Source organism: Rhinolophus sinicus, linkage group LG01 (assembly GCF_036562045.2).
Source record: "Rhinolophus sinicus isolate RSC01 linkage group LG01, ASM3656204v1, whole genome shotgun sequence".
NCBI lineage: Eukaryota > Metazoa > Chordata > Mammalia > Chiroptera > Rhinolophidae > Rhinolophus > Rhinolophus sinicus.
In genome coordinates, this window is record NC_133751.1 from 156,036,542 (window position 1) to 156,062,182 (window position 25,641).

At 40.4% G+C, this 25,641-nt stretch overlaps 1 protein-coding gene and 1 pseudogene across 1 annotated transcript in view; both read left to right on the forward strand.

The window, feature by feature from the left end:
* MYO3B (myosin IIIB) overlaps nucleotides 1–25,641 on the forward strand; it is a 461,719-nt gene that overhangs the window by 186,714 nt on the left and 249,364 nt on the right. The window contains exon 9 of the mRNA XM_074337823.1: nucleotides 23,344–23,499. Coding sequence (XP_074193924.1) covers nucleotides 23,344–23,499 — 156 coding nt within the window. The remainder of the gene's footprint in view (nucleotides 1–23,343; nucleotides 23,500–25,641) is intronic.
* Nucleotides 655–810, forward strand: LOC141567546 (putative ribosomal protein eL39-like 5; annotated as a pseudogene).

Below are 25,641 nucleotides of genomic sequence, written 5' to 3' on the forward strand. Positions count from 1 at the left end.
CAGCTGAGGTAAACAGAAGTGATTGTGAGCTCTGTGTTATCTGTGTGTCCAGCACGTGGCATGCAGTGGGGGTGGGAGGGGGTGTGCCGCACATGTCTGCCCACAGCTTGTCTCTCTCCTCACCTCCCCAGAGGGCCACCTGACTCATCATCAAGAAGAGGCAGTGGTGGAAGAGCAGCAACCCTGGGGAAGTTATTTAACCTTTCTGAGGCTTGGTCCTCATTTGTCAAATTGGGACTGAGAATGCCTACCTCATATGGTTACTGTAAAGATTAAATGATATAGTGTGTATGTAGAACCTGACAAATAATAACTAACATGTAACTCTTACTCACTCCAAGCTCTGTTCTCTACACATCATATAATTTAATCTTCATAATCCTATGAGATAGTTCTAATATCATCTGCATTTTATAGAAATTGAGGTAGAAAGAGGTCAAGAGTCCCAAAATCATATCTAATAAGGGGTAGAGCTGGGATTTGAACCCCAGAAGACTTGCTTCTGTGTTCACTCTCAGCAAGCGGAGTTATTAATTTTATTACCCTTTGCATTTGGTTCCTACCACTATTTTGAAACTGCTTTTGGAAAACGTCACCAGCTCTTTTTCCTTTTCTCTGTAATCATGGTGTGTGCATTTGACTCTGTTCCTTGCTATGTCTTCTCACAAGACTTTTAGGATCAAGCAATTCATGGCCAAGAAACAAAAGCAGAATTGTCCCATTCCCCAGTGAATTCAGATGAAAACTTGTAATGAAATCAGGTACAACGGCAAGAGGAGACATTTGGGCAATACCAAGCTGGGACTATAAGGAATCGCACATGAGATGACATGCATATTTATGCTGTATCAAGGTACTAGCATGTTATCATATCAAGTGGAAAACATCACCATTATCTGTACAGTTGGACATACTTTATTGGGAAAATTATTTTTCTCTTTGTTTCTGTACTTTTGCACTAGTAGTTTCAGTAATCAATACAGAGGGTGCCGAAAAAGAATGTGTACACATTTTAAGAAAGGAAAAAGCTGTATTAAAATTGTAATACTCAATATACACTGATAAAAAAATGAATACAAGTCATATGCTTACATTTTTTGGGCAGCTCTGGTATATGAGACCTTTTGTTCAGAAAAAAAAAGAGATCACTTCTCGGCCTTTTGGCTAAGATCAAGTGCAGAAAAAAAAAGAGCAAGCGTCAATGACCTTTCTTACCCTTGACACCTCTGGAATAATTCAATCTGCTATCCACCTTCTCTTTATTTAGACTTAAACTCACTGACTTTCACAGCTCAGGAAACTCTCCCTCTCTCTCCCCCCCCCCTTTCTTTTTCTCTCTCTTCCACTCCTTTCTCAAGAGCAACAGCCCACCCCCTCAAACTCATCCTGAGATAATCGTCTCCAACAGGAGTCAAAACAGAAGCAATGCCTGGAGCAGACTTAACCTTCACTTCTTCACTCCGCTAGCAGCCCTACCTATCCCAGGTCACACCTTGTCCAGGCTGAGTCCCTGTGTCTGCTGTCAGCCCACCACAGGTTTCTCCACGGGGAAGGAACAGTGGGACAGGAAATGGAAACCAGGACCCTGGGAAGCAGAACCCACAGTGTTTGGCAACTAACTATGGGAGGGGACAGCTGGTACAGAGAAGGAAGTATTAAACATAACTCTAGTGTTTTAAGCACGGGGAAAGGTCTTTCTAGAGAATATATGTTATAGAAATTAAGAGCACAGGATCTGAAATCAGGTTGTATTCTAACACTGCCACTTAGATTTTTGACCTTGAACAAGTTACTTCACCTTTCTAAGGTCAGTTTCCTTGTCTGTAAAATGGGTGTAATAATAATTATAACCACCTGGGATTAAGATCAAGTCTGCTCTGTTAGAAAATTCCAAATAAGAGTGGCTTAAGCAAGGTAGACTTTTATTTTCCTCACACATAAAATAAGCTGGGAGTTAACCATGCATGTCTGGCAGGGCACATGGCAGCTACCCAGGTTCTTGCCCTGGTGCTGCCTCATTTAGTGTGATTTCTATTCCCAAGGGCACCTCATGGGCCAAGATGGCTGCTGTAACCCCAACAATTGCATGCTTATTACAGGCTGATGGAAGGGGAGAAAAGTGAAATTTTCCTTACTTTAAGAAGACTTCCTGGCAGTTTCATACAATGTATCATTAGCTATAACTTAATCACATGGCCACACCTAACTACAAAGGAAGCTAAGAAATGTAGTCTTCTAATGGCAGCCATGGGCCCAGGTCAGTACCAGGGCTCTATCCCTAAGTATAGTGGAGAGTGCATAGACAGGTAACAGTCTGCAACCATGCTACTTTATAGAGTATTGCAAGAATTAAGTGAGATAAATACTGAAAAGTCAACAAATGTGAGTGATAGTGGTGGATATTGTAACTCACAATAGTGGTGTCATCAATGGAAATGTGCAAGTCAGGAAGGAGAGCCAGTGGTGCCCTCAGGGTGATGAGTCACAACAGAAGTGTATCTTGAGGAGGGGCAGTCATGATCCCCAGCAGGGCTGGTCTGTGGCCTGGGAGAGATGGCGAAAGTAAGGTCAAGGTAGACGCATGGAGTGGCCTGGTCAACATCCCTCCTGGGTCTTGTCCCAAGAACTGTGATGTTCTTCTGGTTCGATGCTAAGCTCCCAGGTGCTGCCTGCTCCTCCATTTCCTGACCATTATCGTTTCCACTGTGGAATTTCCACAGGCTCTGGTGCAGATGGAAATCTGGCTCTGGGTCAATAGAATTTTAATTAAAAAATGGAAATGAAGGCTCATGTCACCAGTATTACATACTTGCAGCCCACTGATGATTTCTGACAGGGATAAAAATAACAGACAAAGCCCTTTGGCACTAATGAGGAAAAGGCTGGGTTTTTTTGTTTTTTGTTTTTTTGTTTGTTTTGTTTTTTGTTTTAATGGATTCAAAATTTATAAGAATGAATTTAAATATATCTCTTTTGGGGTGTGTGTGTGTGTGTGTGTGTGTGTGTGTGTGTGTATTCCATTGACCTCCCCGTATTTTAATTCGGAATTTCCAAAGGTCATCAAATGCATGATTTAGCTATCATACCAGGTTAATGAGTGAAGGGGAAATAACCATAATTTATTTTTGATGTGAAGGACTATTGAATGTTTTCTTGAAAGAATTTTGTTTAAAAGCCTATATTTTAGTGAATAATGGGAACTGCTGCCTTTAAGAGAGGCCCAAAGTTCGAACCCTAAAGCTCAAGACATGCTCCTCACGCATATACAGAAAGGCTGGCTTTGATCACTCCGTGTTATGGGTTGAATTATGTACCCTGAAACTTCATATGTTGAAGTTCTAACCCTCAGCATCTCAGAATGTGACCTTATTTGGAAACAGGGTCATTGTAGATGTCATTAGTTAAGATGAGGTCATATTGGTATCTTTATAAAAGGGGAGAATTTGGAGACAGACACACACACCTAGAATATCATGTGAAGATTGGACTTACGCTGCTACAAGCCAAGGAAGTAGCAGAAGCTGGGAGAGGGGTCCGGAGTAGATCCTTCCCTGGCATCTTCGGAGGAAGCTTAGCTCCACCAATCTTGAGTCCACATCTCAGACTCCCAGTCTCCAGAACTGTGAGACAATACATATCCGTTGTTTAAGCCACTCAGTTTGTGGCACTTTGTTAAGGCCGCCCTAGGTAATGAATGTAGTCCAGGACTCGATGGTTACATCACCTTAAGTCATTTGATCTCTCCAAGCCTCCGGTTCCTAAGCTGTCGGTGAGAATAGCGACGTCCACCTGTCTGCTAGAGAAGATCAGATGTAAAATCCTTGGAATACGGTACAGCATGACCCTGATGTCAAGTCTTAGTATTACACTGTAAAGTAATAGTGTAGCTTTTCCTCCCTTCTTTCCTTCCTTCCTTCCTCCTTCCCTCCCTCTTCCCTTTCTTTTTTTAAAATTTAGATATGTCTCAGATGTTAAGTGTTTAGGTTCAATTCCTCCTCCCAAGCCTACCACCCAATAGTAAAAGAGGGATATTTCTATAATTATCAATGATTTGAGGCCTTCATTGAGGATTTGAGGAACCAGTACACATCCTGCTCTAAGATTTCTTGGTCACATGTGCCTTTCTGAGAGGAACAAATTGCAATATAAATTGGCAAATTGGTGTCGTCTTGTATCCCAACACCGACCACCTGACCACCTCCCTAGAATGCTATGTTAGCAGGATTCCGAGGCTGCATCCAGGATAGAGGATGATGACCGCTTAGTACTACTTGCCTTGCTATGTATCTGAACCAGGGTAGCTCATACCTTTGTGAACTTAGGGCTCACATATCTTTTTAATTATGACCAAGCTCTCTGCTATATGAAAATCTTTGTACATGGAAAAATTCATTTAGCCAAGGAAAGCGAAGAAAGGTTACACTCAGCTAAATCAGGGGTAGCCTGAAAGATACCTAAGAGTTAAAGTAAAAGAAGTTGAATAAATTTGGGGTTGTCTGTGTGAGGAAGTGTTGGTTCTCCACCTCCTCAGAAATTCCTGGTGAAATTTGAAACTGTCCCAAGGTTACAGCCTTGAGAATGTGGTGTTGAGACTATCTGGATGATATACATGACTGAACCCAGTTAAGCCTCTTATATAAACTTTTAAGATTTGGTGGGCAGGTATGGAAAACTACTTATCTTGAGGCAGCCCAACACAAGCCTTATCAGTAAATTCCCTTTTTGGTTAAGCCTGCCACAGACTAGTCTGGAGTGGTCCACCACTTTCTTCAGTCTCCCCCTGCCCTTGAGTATCCTTGGAGCACCTTCTTGGACCAGGGAAGGCAAGCAGAACACACATTCCTATGGCAGGAAAGGGAGTGGGGAGCCTCCCATTGCCTGAGTCCAATTCATGGGTCAAACGGTGATCATGTCTTCTTGATGACTCCCCCAACAAGAGTACAACAACAACAGTATGATTTATTTAAAGCTTGTTTGTTAAAGCTATGTGTCAGACACAGTGAAATACCCTTGACTTGCCTTAGTTCAGTAACTCCTCCTGCTGTCATAGGAGGCGGGTTGCTAGTCAGATGGGAAGCTGAGCTTCTTAGAAGTTAAGTGACCATCCAGCAGTCTCACAGCTAGACCTGCTAGAAAATGGCAGAGCTAGGATTTAAACCCAGGTCTGCATGATAGTCCAACATCTCTTCTGAGGCTCATGATGCTGCAGGTGTGTGTGTGTTTAATTGAGGTGAGATTCACATAATATTAACCATCTTAGGTAAACAGTTAACTGGCATTCCGTATATTCACAATATTGTGCAATCACCACTTCTATCTAGTTCCAAAACATTTTATCACCCCAAAGGAAGCCCAGTACCCATGAAGCCGTTACTCCCTATTCCTCTCTTCCCTCTAGTCCCCCCATAAACAATAACCTGTTTTCCGCTTCTTCGCCCTCTACAAATTTACCTATTCTGGATATTTTATATAAGTGGAATTATAGTGGCCTTTTGTATTTGTCTCCTTTCACTTAGCATAATATTTTTGAGGTTCATCCATGTTGCAGTGTGTATCAGTACTCCAATCCTTTTTATGGCTGAATAATAATACTGTGTGCATGTTTTTGAGGGAGAATGTCGGCAGCCCCCCCCCCCCCGTCACTGTCCTCCACCTGGAGATATGAAGAGGACCGAAGTCCAGCTGCTCAGACACCTCCTCCAGTTTCCCCTGCCAGGCCCTACAGGGTACCAGAATGTTGAGACACTAGGTGCTCTCCCTTCTTCTCCCCCGATACCCACATAAATGAGGAGTGTTGGATGTGGTCTTCTGCCTTCCTTGAGGTACAGGGCCAAAGCACCCAGAGACTCTGGATGTGGGACCACTGACTAGAGCCTAGGATATGTGGTTTCCCCAATCTGCTCCCAACTAAGTTTTCTTGTTTCGCTTCTTTGGGGTGTCCAGAATATCCCATCGTACATGTCGTTAGTGTTCCTGGGTTATGATTCAGCTCTGTGCCGCAACTAGAGCAACAGCTTCCATAGTACTCTCTCTAGTTCGGTAACTATGGTCATTGAAAATCATCTTCCATGAAACAGTCGGCATGATCTTTCTAAAACCCCAACGTGGTCAAGTCATGCCCTACTCACAAACATGTTGCCCCTCTTCATTGTTTATAGGGTGCACCAAAATTCTTCAACACAAGGTCATTCAGGATCTGGACTCCATCTCTCTATGCAAAACAGTCTCTCCTCCATACTTCCTGCACATTCTAGCAAAATTGAATAAATGGGGTTTCCCTTGACTCCCCAGGAAGACTCAGAGGCCCTTTCCCTCATACTTTCGTGTCAGCATGGTGCCTTTTATAGACTTTCATAATAAGGGGAGCAGGTCAAGCCATTCTGAAATGATTTGTTTGTACATCTGTCTCCCCATTCAAACTGTGAGTTCCTTGTGAGCAGAAAATGTATCTTATCTTTTCAGCTTTGTACCCCCAATACCAGGCATAGCACATGGCAGGAACTCAGTGAACGTCAGTTCCTTTCGAAGAGCCAAGAATTCTAGAGGAGGTGATATCCTAAAAATAATACCCAGCATAGGATGGACCTGGTTAGAAGTTAGATGCTAGGACTCATGGTTTTTGGACAATCTTTTCTAACCTGAAACATAATGCTAAGGAAGAGAATGAGGGGTGGGAAAATTATAAGTACACATATACATGTATACATTCTCCCAAAGCAAGATTAACATTTTAACTGTCAGAAACAGGATTATTAAAAGTGAATGATGACAACTACATAGTTAGCTGTGGATTCTTTTTTGGTTAAATATATGAAAAAAATACCAAAACAAATCCACCCTGGCAATTTCTGTGGTTATTCCTCTCCAACAATCTCTGCTTATTCCTCTTCCCTGACCCCCTTCCTTACCCCACTTCACTATTTCCCACCACTACCTCCTCCATCATCTGGTTCAGAAGTTCAGGGAAAAGTTGAAGAGGAGCCAGGATTAAGAGAAACAGTTGTGGTCTATGGCTCATGATGTGTCAGCACAGTCAGTGATATGACAGGATACAGAGCTGGCAATTTCCTTCTAATGTCAACATTGCCTCGCCAAGGCTGCCTTAGGTAAATATGGGGCTGTAGAGGGTGAAAATCAAGGTGCAGGAGAGTTTGAGGCATGTGACCTAAACTTTGTATCTCCCTATAGAGTAAGCAGGGGCACTTCTTACAGGTGTTAATTTTGGTCATATACATTAATAGCTTGATACCTTCTTCAAACCAATAGGTGTTACTAAAGAGAAGTAATTTAGGAGAGTGGTAAGCAGAAGATTTTGTTGGATACATTTGAAATTAAATGATTTTTTGCCTTTAGATGCAAGAGATTTTCTATCAAGGGGGCCGTTTAAGTTTATATTTTTCCAAACCCATAATAATGACAGGCCACATATAGGAAAAGGCCAAAAACATATTACTAGGGGAGGAAAAACTCAGATGGAAAAAAAGTGCAAAGTACTCATCTGGACTGAAGTCATGGGTCTGCTGTGATCAGAAGCAAGCAGTAGTGGCTGAGAGTTTGGCTCCTGTGACTAAAAGGATTAAAAGAAATCCAAGCAATTCAGGGTCCAGAGTTGGACTCCTGCATGAAGCCAGTGTCTGGGGTAGTCCCCTAGGCTGATAAAAAGAGGCTGGGAAAATAATGGGATAGAGGAGGGGTCATATGATGCTATGCTCTAACTATAGCAATTTCCTCCTTGTTTTCTCCCTCACCTGGGGTATTGTTGACCATCATTCAGGTAAATGGCCTTTAGCCAGCTTCTGGCTGAGGGTGGGAGAAGGCTATATAAGCAGCTAATCTTTCTGCCACAGGGATGGGCTCTTGCATATACTGCTTAATAAAACCACAGGACAAGAGCACAAAATGCCATTCTAAAACTTGGCTCTTGGCTAAAGACTCAGAAAGCCAAAAAGACACAACTGTGAAATTATAAGACTAGAAGAAGGCGGGGCACAGAGGAAGTAAGAGGGAGAGGGAAAACAAAATACTGCTCCTCAAGGTGAGCCTGACAACTGAAATTTCAAAACATGTGAAGAAATCTAAGGCTAAGAAAGACAACCCACCCAAACAAATGAAGCATAAACTTATTTGAAAAGAAATTAATTTCATGAAATAGTCTGAAGGGGTGAAATGAATGACTATAAGAAGGAAACTTATTTGGGATAAAATATGTAAAAACTAACTAAGCAATCACAAAATTCAGGGAGGGTTAGTGTTCAATGTGTAGTTAAGACATGCATAGGTTCTTGTGCTCAAAAATAGGGCAGAACTACTAAAAAATTTATAGTTAAGCAACTATGTTAAACATGTAGGATGATTACTAAAACTATAGAAAAACAATATCTAGTTTCTAAACCAACAGAAGGAAAAAAGGGGTTATAGAAAAGTTTACCAATCCAACAGGAGGCAAGAAATGAGAAAAAAAAAATAATCAGGAGGGAAAAAAATGGTAAAAAGACATTTCTACCCATATGAGCTTTTGAATTATCAGGCAGTCAGTTTTTCCCAAGATTTCTAGTCCACAAGCAGTGACGTTTAGCAACGGACTGGGTGGAGATGGAGGGCTGATGTATATTGTTTACTGATTTCCGTGGTGTAAATACTCCCACCACAGCCAGTTTCAAGCTACTAATGAAACATCAGTCAGTTCACAAATTCCTGAAAACGTAGCAATATCAAGGGGCTTGTGTATGTTGGCTCCAGCATACCACTGTTTGTTTGGGGTAGACAGGCTTTTCTCCATGGTCTTCATAATTTTTTGGGAAAAAAAATTTTAAGAAGATTCTCTGCATTTTACTTGTTTAACTGGAACCATATGGAAATTTATTGGGAAAACAGGAGTTGGTGGCATTCTGTTATTAGAGTATGTATCACACGGTTATGGAAGACTAGTAATTTATGATCCTTGCTAGCAAAACCAGATCAATATAGAGATAAATGTCCTCAGCACAATAGAATTTATATCATTCACATGATAACTGACCACTGTGTCATACGTTCAATCATTCATCTCATTATCTGATATAATGAGCAGGAAGTCTAATATGTACGTGATTTATTATAGCACACTAGTGTGAAACCCACCACCCATCTAACCACTTACTTGTCCTTGGCAAATAAGTATACAGTTGTCTACCTCCACTAATAGGATCCCGCAAAGAAGATCAACCACCTTTTTTAATGTTAAATATCTTCTTTGAATTAGAACAGATCAGAGAAATGATCTGTTGGTCATTTCTAATGGTCTGAGCTAGCATTACTCTTTTCTTTTCCTTTCACTTCTCCCTTCCTCCCAGTCTTGTGTTCCTACTCCTTTTTTTCCCCTCCTTCCATCCCTTTCTCCATTTTTTCTTTCCCTTTTTTTTTTTTTTTTCAGAGTTTAAGTGGCTTGTCCTAGAGTCAGGTGAGTGGGTAACTGGTCCTGAAAGAGTCTTTCATATCACTGATTTGCTGCTGTAAGTATATTTGGTGACACAGTCATTCCAAATGACCTATCTATGCATGTCACTGAGTTACAGTGGCTTAAAGCTTGGGACAAACCACAGGACCAGAGCAGGGAAGCACCATGTTGTGTTCCCTGGAGAGAAAATAGGGAAAGTGAAAAAGGAAAACAGAAAACTAACCATTTCGAAACCGATACACAGAGTTAGTTCACTCAGAGTGGGAGTAGGAGATATCCCAACCCCCATCCCCTTTATTTCTCAAGCCCCTGGGAACATTTGTTGCCTGCAACGGCTGTGCTTTGCTTTACAAGGGTTAATCAGAGGACCTATTATTCAGCAAATTAAAGGCTTGGCTGCCTGAGAGTTCCTTTCAGCAAGGATTAGGGTCTGTGATGGTGCTTTGATGTAATAGATGGAGCTGTTCTGCTCCTTCGTGTTAATGGAGGAACAGTAAGGATTCCCCAGGCTCTCTTTGGCTGTTGGTGTCTTTACTCATCCCCTTGCCTAAAAAAGACAAATATTTTATCTTATGAAAATTCAGTGTTTGAACAAGGCACTGGATTGATGTCCCTGGGGGATGAACTATTCATTTCTTTGTCTAAAATCACGGAGGCGCAGCACTAACCTGCTTCGTTGGGTGCCTACCTCCTCAGAAAGAACTGTCTCTCCAAACAGCAATAGAAGCAATCATTTGGGCCTTGTGGTGCATTGTCCTTAGAATCATTTTGTGCTCAGAGGTTGGGCAGAGGGAGGGATAGAAGGTGACATAGTGGAGGTTTGTGTCCTCAGAAGCATGAACCAAGGCAGCCAATAGCTGTGCAAAATCCTGATTTGCATAAAACATTTAAAACTACTTATTGTCTGACAATATTTTCTCCAGGCTTTTCAGTAGTGGTTAGGTTGTTAATAGAAACCTGGCTTAGTTTATTTTCCCCAATTTGATTTCATACCATCAATAATATTCATATAATTGGTGATCAGCCAGAGAAGTGTTTAGTCAGCTTAAGTCTTTACCAAAAGAACACACCCTAAGGGAAGAGCACTAAATGTGGGCAGACAGTGCCAGCGAGGCTGTTGAAGCTCTCGGCCATTATTTTTCCTCTTAATCCCACCTTCCTCCCACCTCCACCTCCGCTATGTACTATGGCCCTAAATTTTAGTTGCAACCGTTATTGTCATTACTTAAGAGGCAAATTCGACCTGTCCTGTTGGTTCCATGGCCCACTTGTATGATGCTCCTGTCCTGGTCTGGATTCTTCTGACTCTCTCCTGTGGGATTAAATTGCTCCCTCCTTTTAGTTGCTTTTGATTCATGGACTAAACTTTTTCAGCAACCTTCTTCACATTCTTTGCAATGAACAGCACACAGTAGCTTGGTACCCCGTCTTTCCTTTTTGATGGATGCCAGCATCTGGGCACTACATTCAGCATGTTAGGAATCAAGGGGACCTGGCTAAGGATTCACCAAGTGGCTGGTAGATTTAGGCCTGGATTAAGATCAGAGAGTTCTGTACCTTTTTGCATTGGCTACTTAGGGGAATATTTGTTTATTAGATGGTTCTTTGATGGGAGGCATCAGTTGGTGTTGAAGAGTGTTATAAAAAACAGCTCTGTGACACTCATGGCCATATTTACTGCAGGGAAATAGTATTCATTACATTATATGGAATTATTTCTATGAAAACCCAGGAAAAGCTATATATCTCTAGTCTCCTTACCAGTCAACAACAACATCAACACCACCACCACCATCACCATCATCATCACCTCATAGTCCTCTAAGCAGCTGGTCTGTTTTTATATCATAGATTTTAAGAACTGTAGAACAGACTGCCTTTTCCCTTTCACATTGGCTTCTATAGAGCTCAGAGCCAAATTTGTGGCCACCTCTAACAAAATAATTTATTTCATATTCTAATTGCTATTTTTTTCTAATTTCCCTTTTGTTTAATTTTTCTCTTCTGCTTTTAATTATTTTTTTATCTTGCCGTATTGTACCTACCTTTATTTATTTAAGCACATATTGTAAGGTGCCTGAAATTATTTCTAGAACAAGATTAAGTATTTATCAGTTGCATACGCTGATGGTGGGAAGGTAAAATGATGCAGTCACTTTGGAAAACAGTCTTGTAGTTCCTCAAAAGGTTAAACATATAGTTACCATACGATCTGGTAATTCTACTCCTAGATATATACACCCAGGAGAAATGAAAACATATGTTCACATAAATACTTGTGCACAAATGTTCACTGCAGCGTTATTCATAGTAACGTAAGAGTAGAAACAACCCAAATGCCCATCAACTGAAGAATGGATAAACAGAATGTTGTATATCCATACAATAGAGCATTATTTACCAATAAAATGGAATGAAATATTGTTACACGCTGCAGTATGGATGAACTTTGAAAACATTATGCTATGTGAATGAAGCCAGTCACAAAAGACCACACGTATTATATGAAATGTCCAGATTAGGCAAATTCATAGAAACACAGAGTAGATTGGTAGTTGCTGGGGAATAAAGAGGTTGAGGGGAAATGAGGACTGCTAATGGATGATGCAGTTTCTTTTGGGGGTGATAAATGTTCTAAAAATTGATTGTGGTAATGGTTGTACAACTGTATGAATATACTAAAACTCTTTGAACTGTATACTCTAAATGGTTGAACTGTATAGTTTGTGATTTATATCTCATCAAAGCTGTTATAAAAGTCATTTGCAGTAATTAATCAACTATAAATTTTATGGAGTAGTTTTTGTTGGTTTTCTTACGCTTTCAATTTTTACTTTGCATCAGATGTGTACACGGTAGTTAAACCCACTTATTTTAAGCAGAAACTGCAGACTTGTTTGAAATTGTGAGTCTCAAAGAGTACAAATGGCCTTCTGCATAGGATGAAAATTCCCTTTAAATTATCTAGTTCAGCAACTTTAATTCACCAGGCGAAGTGTCTGATTGGGGAGCAGCAAGTTACAAGCCTGTGGGGATAAATGATGTCATTCTATTTCTACTCCTCCTTGTCTTTGCATAGCCTATCTCCACTGCCTTATCATCTTTTTCTACCTCGTAGTGGAAATAAATGAGCAAGAGTGGTCAGAGAAATAAGGGAATAACTAGAAGATATAGCATCACTGCGGAGAAGGAAAAAGAAAGTTTCAAGAAGGTGGGCAGAAGATATGGAAGCAACTCAAGTACGCGTCAGTAAGCGATTGGATAAAGAAGATGCAGTACATATTCAATTCCATAAAAAAGAATGAATCTTACCATTTATGACATCATGTATGGACCTAGAGGGCATTATACTAAGTGAAATAAGTCAGACAGAGAAAGAAAAATACCGTATGATCTCACTTATATATGGAATCTAAAGAACAAAATAAACAAACAAAACAGAAACAGACTCATAGATGCAGAGAACAAACTAGTAGTTGCCAGAGAAAAGGGGTTTGGGGAGCTGGGTAAAAAAGGTGAAGGGATTAAGTAGTACAAGTTGGTAGTTACAAAATAGTCATGGCATGTAAAGTACAACATAAAGAATATAGTCAATAATGTTGCAGCAACTATATATAGTGCCAGGTGGGTACTAGACTAATTGGGGGATCACTGCATAAATTATGTAAATGTCTAAACACTGTGCTGCACACCTGAAACTAGTATAAAATAATATTGAATATCAACTGTAACAAAAAAAAAACACAAAAAAAAACTGGAGAAAAAAGAAGGTGGGGCAAGTCAACAGTGACCATTAGTAAACAGAGAGGTGGGTTCAGTTCTCATTCATTAGTTGAGTAGAATGAGGACTAAAAAGAGATCATTGAATTGGTAACGTAAAAGCTTTTTGTTTCCACTGAGGGAGATTATAGTTGGGTAGTAAGGGTAAAAAGGTAGATTGTTATGTTCACGAAGATTTAGCTACAGCTCCACCCACTAAATTTAAGTTGGCCAAAGATTCCGCTGGTTGTCCTTTCTTCTTTCCTGCTACACTCTTGACTTGTTTTCATGTTCCACAGTTATAACCATCATCTTTCCTTTCCCATTTCCTTAATTCAGACTGTATCTTTCCTAAATGGATCCCCTCCCTCCCTCAAATTTACTCTCTAATGTGATGCCAGTTTTATTTTCTAAAGCAAAGATCTAATTGTGTTTTCTCCCTGCTCAGAAAAGGCCATTTCACTGTGGCTTAGACAGAAAACCCAAGCTCACGGCTATAGTCTTCTAGGTTCTGAAGGAGAGGTTCCCAGTCAGATTCTGACCTTCATCTGTTACAATTACATTATCGTGTTCTCCTCTGTTCCCCATATGAGCCCTCCTTTTGCCATGGGCTTCCATCCTTACTGTACTCTGCACTTGGAATGCTCCTCCCCTGCACTTCCTGTCAATCTCTCTTTCATCCTTTAAGACCCAAGTGTCATCTCCCATGTGAAACACTGTTCTTCCAGCTAGAATTGTGTACTTCATCTGAGCCACTCTAGTGCTTACACTTTTCAGCCTTGAATTATTATTATTTATGTCCATATCTACTCTTTTACTTGTTTCGAAGTTCCATGAAAGCTAATGTCTCACTCCAAGGATTTTTGGAGTGCCATTCACAGTAAATATGTACCTAGTAAGTGTTTGAATGAATCAATGAATTCAGTCCCACCTGGTTCTCTAAATGTCTCATATGTGTAAATTTGGTATTACCCCAGAAGATAAGTTTCTTACGTAACATCTTTGGTTTATTTTGTACTCGCCTACTCCCCACCCAGTCCTAGGATAGTCCTGAGCATGGCATGGTCAGTCATGCACTATGGAACTGGTTGTTCATTTCTCATAGGGGATGGCTGGGTACTGTTCATTGCTTCCTCTTGTAGGGAAAAAAAAAATGCATACAAATGAAAATTATGGATTTAATTCTGGGCAGCATGGCAAGTAGGATCAAGGGGAGGATTCGAATTCTTATATCCCCCGGCACTTAAGTCTGGACTAAGAAGCAGACCATAACTGTTTGTCAAAATGGAAATTGATTTTTAAATCAAAGAAATTTGCCAGACATTCAAAAACAGGAGTGCCCAGAGGCTTGAGCTTGAAAATGGCAAAGTTCTTTGCTTTTGCTGAATTGTCAGACTCTGAAAGTCCCCCCTCTCCCAGAACTTTCAAAGTTCTGATCAGGACATCTCCCATGTAATAATTTTGTCCTCAGTAGTGAAAATCACACTGAGAAAAAGTAGCTAATTAACGGGCACCGTATTATTCAAGTCTAACTCAAGGAGCCATTGCACATTAACATTTCTTTGTATAGCACTCATCTTGCTTGGAATTGGGTATGCCGTGGTGGTCTTCCTCCAATGGGCTGACTGATTGTGTCCCCACCACCCAGTATAGTGGCTGGCTTGTATAGCTGGCATTTACTAAGTGCTCACCCTGTACCAGGCTCTGTGCATGGATTATTCCATTTACTTCTCACAATGATAATATTACCATTTTACAGATAAAGAAACTGACATCCAGAAAACTGAATTAACTTGCATACCATTGCATATCTATAAGAACAGAGTTAGGTTTGACCCAACCGTAGCTTTTAACCTTTATATATTACTACCCCAATACTAGGCCATCAAACTTTTTTTTTCATGTGAATGAGTATAAGGTCAGACAATTAAGTTTGCGAACTTGTTGCAACGATGTTGCTAACCTTTTTTGATATCAGGGATTATTCATTATGAATTTGTACCAACTGGACAAACAGTTAACCAAGTTTACTATTTGGAAGTGCTGTAAAAGCTGCATGAAAAAGACGAAAATGACCTGGATTTTTCATCAATTCATGGCTCTTGCATCATGACAATGCACCAGCTCACACGACACTGTCGGTGAGGGAGTTTTTAGCCAATAAACAAATAACTGTATTGGAACACCTTCCCTACTCACCTGATCTGGCCCCCAATGACTTCTTTCTTTACCCAAAGATAAAGGAAATATTGAAAGGAAGACATTTTGATGACATTCAGGATATCAAGGGTAATACGACGACAGCTCTGATGGCCATTCCAGAAAAAGAGTTCCAAAATTGCTTTGAAGAGTGAACTAGGCACTGGTGTCGGTGCATAGTTCCCGAGGGGAATACTTCAAATGTGACTGTAGTGATATTCAGCAATGAAGTGTGTAGCACTTTTTCTAGGATGAGTTTGCAAACTTAATTGACCCATCTTCCTACATGTGTCATGTTTGGAAGAATAGTGAGTTTGGTATATTGTTATTTAAATAAATCAATAAACTATTTTAAATATTTAATATTAATAATAATTTAAATATAATATTATGTAATATAATATATATTGTATATGTTATATGAATCTATATTATATTGATAATTAACATGAAGGTTAATATCTTTAATAAATGGACTTGCCAATATCTAGATTATTTTGCCTTGATTCACCCACATTTTCCATAAGCATTTTTCTTCTGGGTTCAGCCATCATGTCCCTCTTTAATTGCTCCTTATCTTCCTGGGCTGCTGCAAGCAAAAAAGGAAAAAGAAAGAAAGAGAGAGAGAGAGAGAGAGAGAGAGAGAGAAATTCCACCTGAAATAAAGACTTCGAAAGGAAGCCAGGGCCTACGTCTGGTGTGCTGAGTCTCGGGCTGACCGGCTGCCAACTTCAGCCCCTTGCAAGAGGCAGTGGCCTGGCTGCTGCAGGGGCAACTCCGCAGCAGCTGTCGCAGCAGGGAACACGCAGATCCTTGGGAAACGGCACCATTGCCGCCTGAGAGATGGAGCCATCACAGGATTCCCATCGCCCAGGCATCGTGCCTTCCACAACTCTGAACCAGAAGGTGGGATTGAAACACAGATTCACAGTCTAATGAACTAGTGGCTGGGGCTGTGCAATGAAGTAATGGTTCACTTTTTTCCGGCTCCCTGGTTGAACCATGATGCTGGAGTTACCTGGAGAAATATCTATGTAATTACAAAATGCTTTTCCCAACGAAGGAAGAAAGAAACAAAGAAAACAAAGAGAAGGGAGAATGTGGTGACTTGGCGTCACCGGTTACCATCCTTAAGACTGCCTTAATCCTCGGCCACGAAAATTGGGATCTTCCGTGGCTAGGGCAGGTCCAATGGAAAGCATGCTTATCTCTAGTCTCTGCAGCTGCCATGTGGCACTTTGAAAGCACAGCTTCAACAGAAGAAAGAAGTGTCAATGACAACAATAATAAAGCTGCACCTCCACTACTATGCCCTCTGTTGGCTTCTCCTTGGACAGTTTCTGTGTCCCCTGAGTCCCATCTTAACTTGTTCTTTGGCTCTGGCCTGGTTCCTCTTGGCCCTTCTCCTCACTTCACCTCCTTGCTTGGCATTTTCATTCTTTCTTCCTCCTCCCAAACCGATTCTGCCCACTGTCCATGGCATATTCTTCTTCCCTCAGCCCCTCCCAGCCGTGATCCCCAGCTTGTCCCCAGACAAGCAATGCTTGAGGATCTAGAAGCTTTGTTACCACATTACCTTCCCTAAGGACACAATGAGTTAGTCTGGGCTTTTCTAATTATTTACTATTGATCAGGGGATCAGAGACATATGAAGGACGGACAATTAATTTTGCGAACTTTCCACCGTGATCTTACACGGAATAAGGGTAAATTGGTACTTGTGTTCGCAGGGGTCGCGCAGGCTGCAACCCTGGGTCATTACAGGTTACACATGGCAGTTCTCTGCCTTTAGGGGGGTCCTTAAGTCCTGGGCCCTGCTTTTGTCTGGGGACTCTCTCCAGCCACTGTGCATTCATTTACTCTGGAGGGAGATTCTGCCCTTTTGGCTTCAAACCATCCTACACTTTTTCTCTGGTCACCTTCTTTGAGTCTTCCTGCGTGAGAAAAGTTGGCTCTTCTCTGTCCCCAGCCTCAGGCTTTAGGAAATGCCATGTTTCTTCCCTTTCTATTTCGTTCCTGGGTTCCCCTGAGCTCACTCTGGACCTTCAGTGCTGACAGCTTTGTCTAAATGTGGGGCTGACTTGCTGATGGTTCTAACCCTGCATCTGCGTTCTGTTAGCCCCAGTATCTCAGGGAAGATGGCAGCGGCTCTGTTGTCCTGTAGCCCTGCAGTCTCTCTCTGACTTTGCCACACAGAATCTGCTCCCATGACCCACTGCAAAAGGAAGCCGAGCTTCCTATTCTAAAACCCTCTGTCCTACCTTCTCAGGGTTTGTTTTTTCTTTTAAGTGAATACTGACTGTTTCTTTCTGATTGGTAACTGTAGACCTGTCTCGCTGAGTCATGCATGCCCGGTTTTTAGTTTCTGTTTCAGATAAGGACCCCACTTTCGCACCCTACATGTGAAATTAGCATGTAGTTTTCAGTTCTCGCCAGTGAGACTTTAAAACACTACCTTATGCAATATTTGTAAACTTAATGAAAACTGGAATGCAGTTAAATATTCCACCAAATGGGGAGGTGGTGTTTTACTGAAATAATACATGCAATGTCAAGTTTCTCAGCCTGCCTTTTTTTGAGGCATTACTCATCTTGGGAAAATGCCTGTGTTTGTCATAGTCCTGTCTACCAAATGGAAATTTACTTCCAAGATACAGAACCATGGGCCCCGATATTTAACCTATAATTAGTGTACCCTCTGGAGGATTTCTCCTCTGGATGCAGAGGTCTCTTTGTCACTCAGGCTTTCATCTGATGATGATAGGAACTGCCGAGCAGCACAATGCATCACAGGACAGGGAAATGTTTGCTCAGATCAAAACGTATGGCTAATCTGTGCCCACAGAAACAATATAAGTAGCAAGCCCATAAGAAAAGTATGAAAGAATGTTAAAAAAGAAATGAGAAGAGACATAAATCCCAAGTGTTCATGTTGTTTTGCCCCAGTGTGTGGAATAAGATTGCTCACCCTTATATTTTTCTCACCAAGTACTCCAGTATTTTTAGTTTTTGACTTTTCAGCTGCTCTTTATCAAGTGTTTTATTCATTGGTAAACATCCGTCTGTGACTCTTGATAAATAGCTCCCCCTTGCAGGCATTTAATTTTATGAAATGGCAGTAGACAGCAACAAGGCAGCTGTGTCTCGACAGTGTTATTGTTTGGGAGCAAGGGAACACAGGAACTGCCAGCTTCAGAGTCCAGAGCAGAAGCCTGACCTTGTTTCTTGTTTAGAAATACCTCCTTTTTACCTGTTTCTGGCAGAAGCCAGGCTGAGAGATCCCAGCAATTGGCTGCAACAACCTGTGTTTAATGTGGTGACGCTAATAAAGTCTGAGAATTAATCTTCAGTCAAGAAAGAATGATAGAAAGTACTAGAATTTCAAATTAGGTAATGGATTAATTTCCTTCAAGGCTGGAATTTACTTCCTTTTTTTCCTAGTGGACTTTTCTGTCATACTCAAACCACTCACCGTGGCCTTATAAATACAGAGTAAATCCAGGTAATACATCTGGTAGTTTTACATTTTTATTTTTTTGTTTTGATTTGTCCAGGCACAAAGATAACCACACCTAAAGCCAGATATTTTTAAATAATTTAAAAAAAAAAAAAAAAAAGAATGACTGATGATTTTGGAAAAAACTAGTGTTCCCTCAATCTAGTCCTTCTTCAATTTTTTCCATCCAGAGTAAAAGACTGTGGGAAGAACTGAGTTTGGGGAATGTGTAACCCCAGTTGGAGACACTGTCTTCTGCAGAACTAGTGGGTGTCTTAAACATGCTGGTGACAATTAGGGGCTGAGTGTCTCCCCTCAGTCAGCTGAGATGAGGATTCTGCCACCTAGTCCAAAAGCCTGGTGCTGATTTCTCACAACAGAGCTTCCGAAGGTACCATTCGTAGGGTTCTGCTTCCATTGACCCAGAAGAGGGTGTGTGGCCAATAAGTTTGGAAACATGGACTTAATAAAACTAAGCTGTTTTTTTCACCCCCGCACTTCTAAGAACGTGCATTATGAAACTCCGGGCTTACTCCATTTAAAGAATCACTAGTGTTTCCCAAACCTTTTGCAATGACCAGAATACTAGTTTCACTTTTCAGTGGAAGGTCTTAGATGTCTAGTATTTGACTCAACTCACCTCACACAGGCTGGCCCCCATTTCCCACACAGAGATCAACATTTTATGCATTCTCTTGTAAAATTTACCAATCCCTGGCAGGGGGGAGATATTCTGCATCTGGAATTTGTAATTTCTGCTTTAATAAGCAATCCGGAAACGAACAAGCATATTATAACTTCCTTAGTTTTCCATGTTTGTTCTTCAAATCAAGTTAGAGGATTTTATCATGCTTTTTAAAAGGACATGGAAGCTGCCATGAGTTCTTATAGATCTGGGCAGTCTATTCTAGCTTAATCCACTAAATCCTTGCCTGGAAGAAGAATAAGACGAAAATGACAACCTGACAAAAATAACAGTATGAGTTTGGGACACCAAATTGCAAAGACGTAAGCAATAGAGCGTGCCCTAGTTAAAGCTGGAAAAGGGACTAAAGTTCTTAGGTAATCAAAGGAGGCAGCTTGGGAGAAATGAAGGTAAATGTTCTGGTAGCCTCCTGAGTTTCTGGCTGCACTTCAGGCTTCTTGCATTGCTGATCCAGTTTGCCAGCCTTGGAATGCCTTCTACCTCTTCTCCACCAATTGAGTTCAGTTTAGTTCCCAGACTTCCCCTGAACCTAGCTCAATTTTCACCTGCTTCACTAGTTTTCCCTGACTGGAGACACCCCACCCCCCACCCCCAGTATTATTCTGCACATTGCATCTGTGCCATTTTTAACAACACATTGCAGAATATGAAGGATTCTTTCATTGGAGTCAGGGAATTGGCCTCCTCACTATCAGGAGTTGACCTTGACTTCCTCACCTCATATAAGAGGGGTTAGAATAGAAAATCTCCGTCTCTTAGCTCCCCAACCCTACACTTTGGGGTGATTGTTTCTTATTCTAAATATATAAGCAATCACTGGCTTCTGTTATTTCTTGTGTTTCTCTTGTCCTTCCATCTTTCCAATTAGCTTGTACCTCCTTGAGGAAAAGGGTCATAATTTTTTATTTTAGCTAATTAATTTATTTTAGCTAATTCTGGCTGAGTAATACATGTTTGCTGAACAAATGAGATGATATGATTACAATGACCTGTTTCTAGTAATGCATGATTTTTAGCCATATCTGCTCCCAAGGTAGAACTTTCCTTTATCAGTAAAAGAATAATTCTGTTTCAGTCTGGCTGTTTGCTCCCCATGAGGAAAAAAGTATGCAAGAAGGTTTTAGAATAAGGCTATACCCCCAAGGTCTTCGTGCCCTTCTGAAATCCTCCAGTGCAGTTGGATGTGTCACAACTCTGCTTAGCATTCTTGCCATATACACTCAGTTTCAGTTTTGCTGATCCAGTGCTATGGCATGCAGCCCACTTGGGTCTTACTGAGAGACCTAACAAATCCTCTTCCAGAGAGTAGAATGCCTACCATCTTCATTGTTTGGATCTTCAAGAGACAACAGATTATCTCACTTCATTATTTAGTTCTCATTTTCTCTTTACCCCCTCTGTGATCTAGAAAGAGATCCTCTCCAAAATAGCAAACAACCCTGCAACCTTATTGGCAACCTTGCTCCCCCAGTGGATGTTACATTTTTGGAACAAGATATAGCACCTCGAATTGCATCCCCAGACTCCAGTAGAGGGCTGTTTTTCATAAGGCAGGAGTATGGGTTTCCTGGCCTCTCGCAAACCCTAGCTAAGGCGATTTAATTACTGCAGTAGTACCAGGAGGACCCTGTTTTTAGGCCTCACCTAGAACACTGTCCCAAGACACCTATCCTGAGAAGGAAGGTAGCGGCAGCACCAGCCCACTTTCCCATTCACATGCTATGACTTCTCCATCAATTGTCACACATCCCACACGCAGTCTCAGCCCCCCGAGTTTACTCAATTGAGATATTGGCATGAGTCAACAGGCAGTTGCGGGTTGCCCTCATGCTCTTGTCCTTTTCTTGCTTTTTCAAGAGCACCGACTGGCAGTCAGATGAAACTTCAAAAGCTAACGCAGGAAGAAAGAAAACAAAAAGAGGGAAACATTAGGTGAAGAAACCTATTAAGAAATCTCCCCATGTTTGGGGATATGCTAGGGTACAGGAGGTATGTATCTTTGGTGATGAGAGACAGATGTGATGTGACCTGGCCCAGAGCACTGGGTAGGCTTAGTTGTGAGACCCGGGATTTCAGAGGACTCAGACTGTTTTCATCTGAGCAGTTTTCATACATCATTCCTCAAGCTAGGAAGACGGGGCCATTCACCTAGATTACTGACCATAACTCCCAAGAGGTTCCTTTTTTCCAGGTGCTTACGGAAACATCAACAATTATTTTCCTTTCGTAGTCATATATATGTATACAGATGAATATACATGGAATCCAGGGAAGGTCGCTGGACTACAGATATGAATATAGTATTTTTTAAGTATGTGTATTGATTATTTTTTTTTTGGTAGGAAAAATAATAGATTCTACAAAAGGCCCCTGAACCAATTAAAGTCAAATGATTGATTTCTTCCCATGGCAAGGCAGAGGTGGTATTTACAGTCATGAGGGAGGCAGAATGGAGATAGCCTAGGTTCTTTCAGCTTTTCTAGCTGAAAGCTCCAGTTCCGATAGATAGAAAACCCCCTGAATCAATTCTAAACTGGAGTGAGTAGGAAATTTACTGAAAACCTTTTCAGGACTAAAAGGTGAGGAACGTGAAAATGGTTCGAAGTGTAAACCGCCAAGGATAGTCTTTTGTAAATCCAACAGTTGAGAATTGTTTGAGGAATTCTGCTTAAATGTTTGGAAAAGATGCTCAAGGTGAGGCTGAACTTTCTACCATTGGTCAGTGCATTTCATTATTTAAGATTTGTTGTGCTTTAGATATTGTCGGTATGTCATTGCTGGGAAAACTGGAAACATTTACTTCACAGAGTGAGTGGGCAGCGTGACATCCAGTATTTATCCTAAGCCTCCTCTGTGAGCTGAAGACTGATAGCTTAAAAGGGCGGATGTTAAAATATCTTTCTCCTGTGGAGGACAGCTAATCAGAATGGAAATGTGGTGGTAATTGGAGGAGTATTCATCAGATTTGATTTCAGGAGAAATTTCCTTGTGTCAAAATCATCTTTAATAACATAGAGCATGCACTAAATCATTGTTTTCTTTGAAAAGGGCATTGAATCTGAAACAGAAAGTGGTTCTACTACTGCAGTTTTGATCAATTAACTGCAGAGTTTAAATGCAACCCAGTTTTTACCATTTAGAATGGACTTTTTGTTCCTTGTTTGCGTAATTCCATTCCAATTTATCTGAAGTATATCATAGTCACTGTCTGGTCTGAGGTTTTTCTGCTTCTTCAGAAGACATTAGAAATCAAGGTGTTGAATCTTCTGTTTGAAGGTTTCTTTACGATTAGTTTCTTTCCTTGCAAACTCCTAAATGTATTTTCTCCACCATCAAATAGTGGACATTTCATATTACATTTAAGTGATATTATGTAATTTTATATGCTACCAAAATAAGGTAGATAAACTAATCAACTTGTCTCCATTGTAAACATTTCTGTTTGAATGAAAATTCAAACAGAAAATTCAGCCTGATCACTCGATTTTTTTCAGTGTTTTGAGTACTTCAAATCAACTGTGTTTTCAATATGTACTTAAAACAAACTAAAATAGATTTCTGATGTTTTAACTAATTCAACTAGTAGAGAATTAATTTTTTTCTATGTTCTAGTACATATGAATAAAGGGCTATATTGGGTTAGTGACTGGGTTTTATAAATGAACTTTTTCTCCTTTCTCCCATATTCATAGAGGACCCAGGTGTCTAAGATAATACTTTGGATTGTTTGTTGATTTTTGCGAACAGGTGTCTTATTAAGGATTTTGAAAAGCGGCCTTCCATCACACATCTCCTCGACCACCCATTTATTCAAGGAGCCCACGGAAAGGTTTTGTTTCTGCAAAAACAGCTCGCCAAGGTCCTTCAAGACCAGAAGCGTCTAAACCCTGTTGTTAAAACCAGGTATGGTACTCAGTGTCTTCCTGCTTCCTTTCTCTGGTTATTTATAAAAGCAGCATGTCATGTGTTTTGATTTGCTCAGCATTATTACTGGTAATTATCACATCCCTGCATTTCTGAGCGTTTCAATTACATGATATTAAGTACTTCATGCCCAGTGGATGACAGTGTTAGAGCTTCAGAAATAAGCTGCCCATTTATGCTCTTAGGGCTAATTTCTCTCCACTGTAGCTGACATCTCACTCAGCCCTTGTGTTCGAGTTAAAATCAACACATATATACAACACATATATTTATATTTAATATAAATGTGGATTTTTAAAAAACCAATAAGGTAACTGTGTGAAAGCATTTACAGCTGAGATTGCATGAGAAATCTTTATTTCACTGTTACAGAATGGAGAACAGAAACATAGGCTGTAAAGTGATTTGGGAAAGATTACAAGTTAAATGCTGAAGGCTTTTTCTCTAATATACTCTGAGATTGTTTTCTTTAGTTAAAAAATTCTTAGAGGCAATTTAGTATTTTTAAATGATCCCTCCCCCCTCCAAGTGTTGTGTATGTTATCTAAAGCAACTGTGATTCTTCTCCCTCCTTTTTTATTTTACAGGGTAGATTTTGAAAAGTAAATGTTTGTTTTTAAGGGCAATTGCTTAAAGCAGTATTCATTCTGTGGTGGTCTCTTAGAAATAGATCTTTGGTTTCTGTCCAGAGGGTGGCAGAATTTCTCTTTAAAAAAATTAAATGCAAATAAAGCTGCTTCCCCAGCTCAGCAATTATTTGGTTTTATAAAACTGGCCATGATACAGATAAGCTCTAATCCATTATTATTAAAAGAACATTCGAAAGACTGGAGGTGAGGAAGATAAAATATCACAAGTCACAAGGTCTAGAAATATTCATGTATTCTGCAGAAAACTGTTTACAAATCAAAAAGCATCAGAAATCAGAACTCTTGGAGCTGGAGGCATAGTTTCAAGGTGACAATATCTTGCTGATTTTCCCACCACCACCAGGCTCTCTTTTGGATAGCTCAAAACAAATTTTTTCCTCCTCTTTCCCCTTTCCACTGCAGTTTCTGTTTCTTGGCTTGCCTATTGGGTAGAGAGAGAAAAACACAGAAATTCTTGTAACTTGGTGCCTTTTTGAAGCAGTAGAATTTGTGTTTAAGCTCAGGGGAACTGAAATTATTTTTCTTTCCCTGCGTTTGTTCCTGTACATCAGCCATTGCCTCTCTACCACCCACCTACACACACACACACACACACACACACACACACCACAGCACCACCACCAAAAATGAAGATGAAATAAAATACAAACCAAGCAAAAAAACAAACTCAGCATTTAAATACCCTAAGTCAACTAGGTATCTCCTCCCCGTCTCTCTGTTCTGAAATTTACTGCAGAACAATTTCTGAGACTTAGTTTGCAAAGTTATTCTGCTTTCCACTTTTGCCTGACTTGCCTGTCTAAATGTATGTTCTCTATTTAAAGACTTTTCTCCTTAGAAAGTCAGTCTCCAGGTTCTCTTACCTCCTGTCTCTGATTTTTCTTTACCTTTGTTAACTCCTTTGATGCTGTCAGAAGCCTCATCTAGTGGCAAAGTCTTCCCACAGCATCTTTGTAATCTTCAGTTTCATTCAGAAGTTTGTGTTTCTTTGAAAAGTCACTTTAAAAAATGCAACCTCGCAAATAGGTATCAAAACTTTAAACAGCCACTTCCTTAGGAGGTATGAAAATTAATTCTAAAGGGAACACAATGCATGTCATTGACACAACTTGCTGCCTATCATACATTAATACCTGTTAGCAACTTGGCAAGGAGTTGGCTACATAGGTGTTTTTGAAACCTATCTGGAAAAATTCTCAAATATCATTTGATGCTGGTAATTCTATATATGTAAATTTGTGACTTTCCAAGTTAAGGTGGAAAAAACAAAGACAAATTGAGGTAAGTGCATAGATGAGTGAGGCAAACACATAACTTGCTTTTCCGGCCAATTATGTTCACACAGCGGGTTGTACAATGTGGTTGTTAAAACCATTGGCTCGGCCAGGTTTGAATTCCAACTCAGCCACTTATGGAGAAGTTATTAAATTTTTCTGTTTTGAAGATTCTTCATCAATAAAATGGGGGTAAT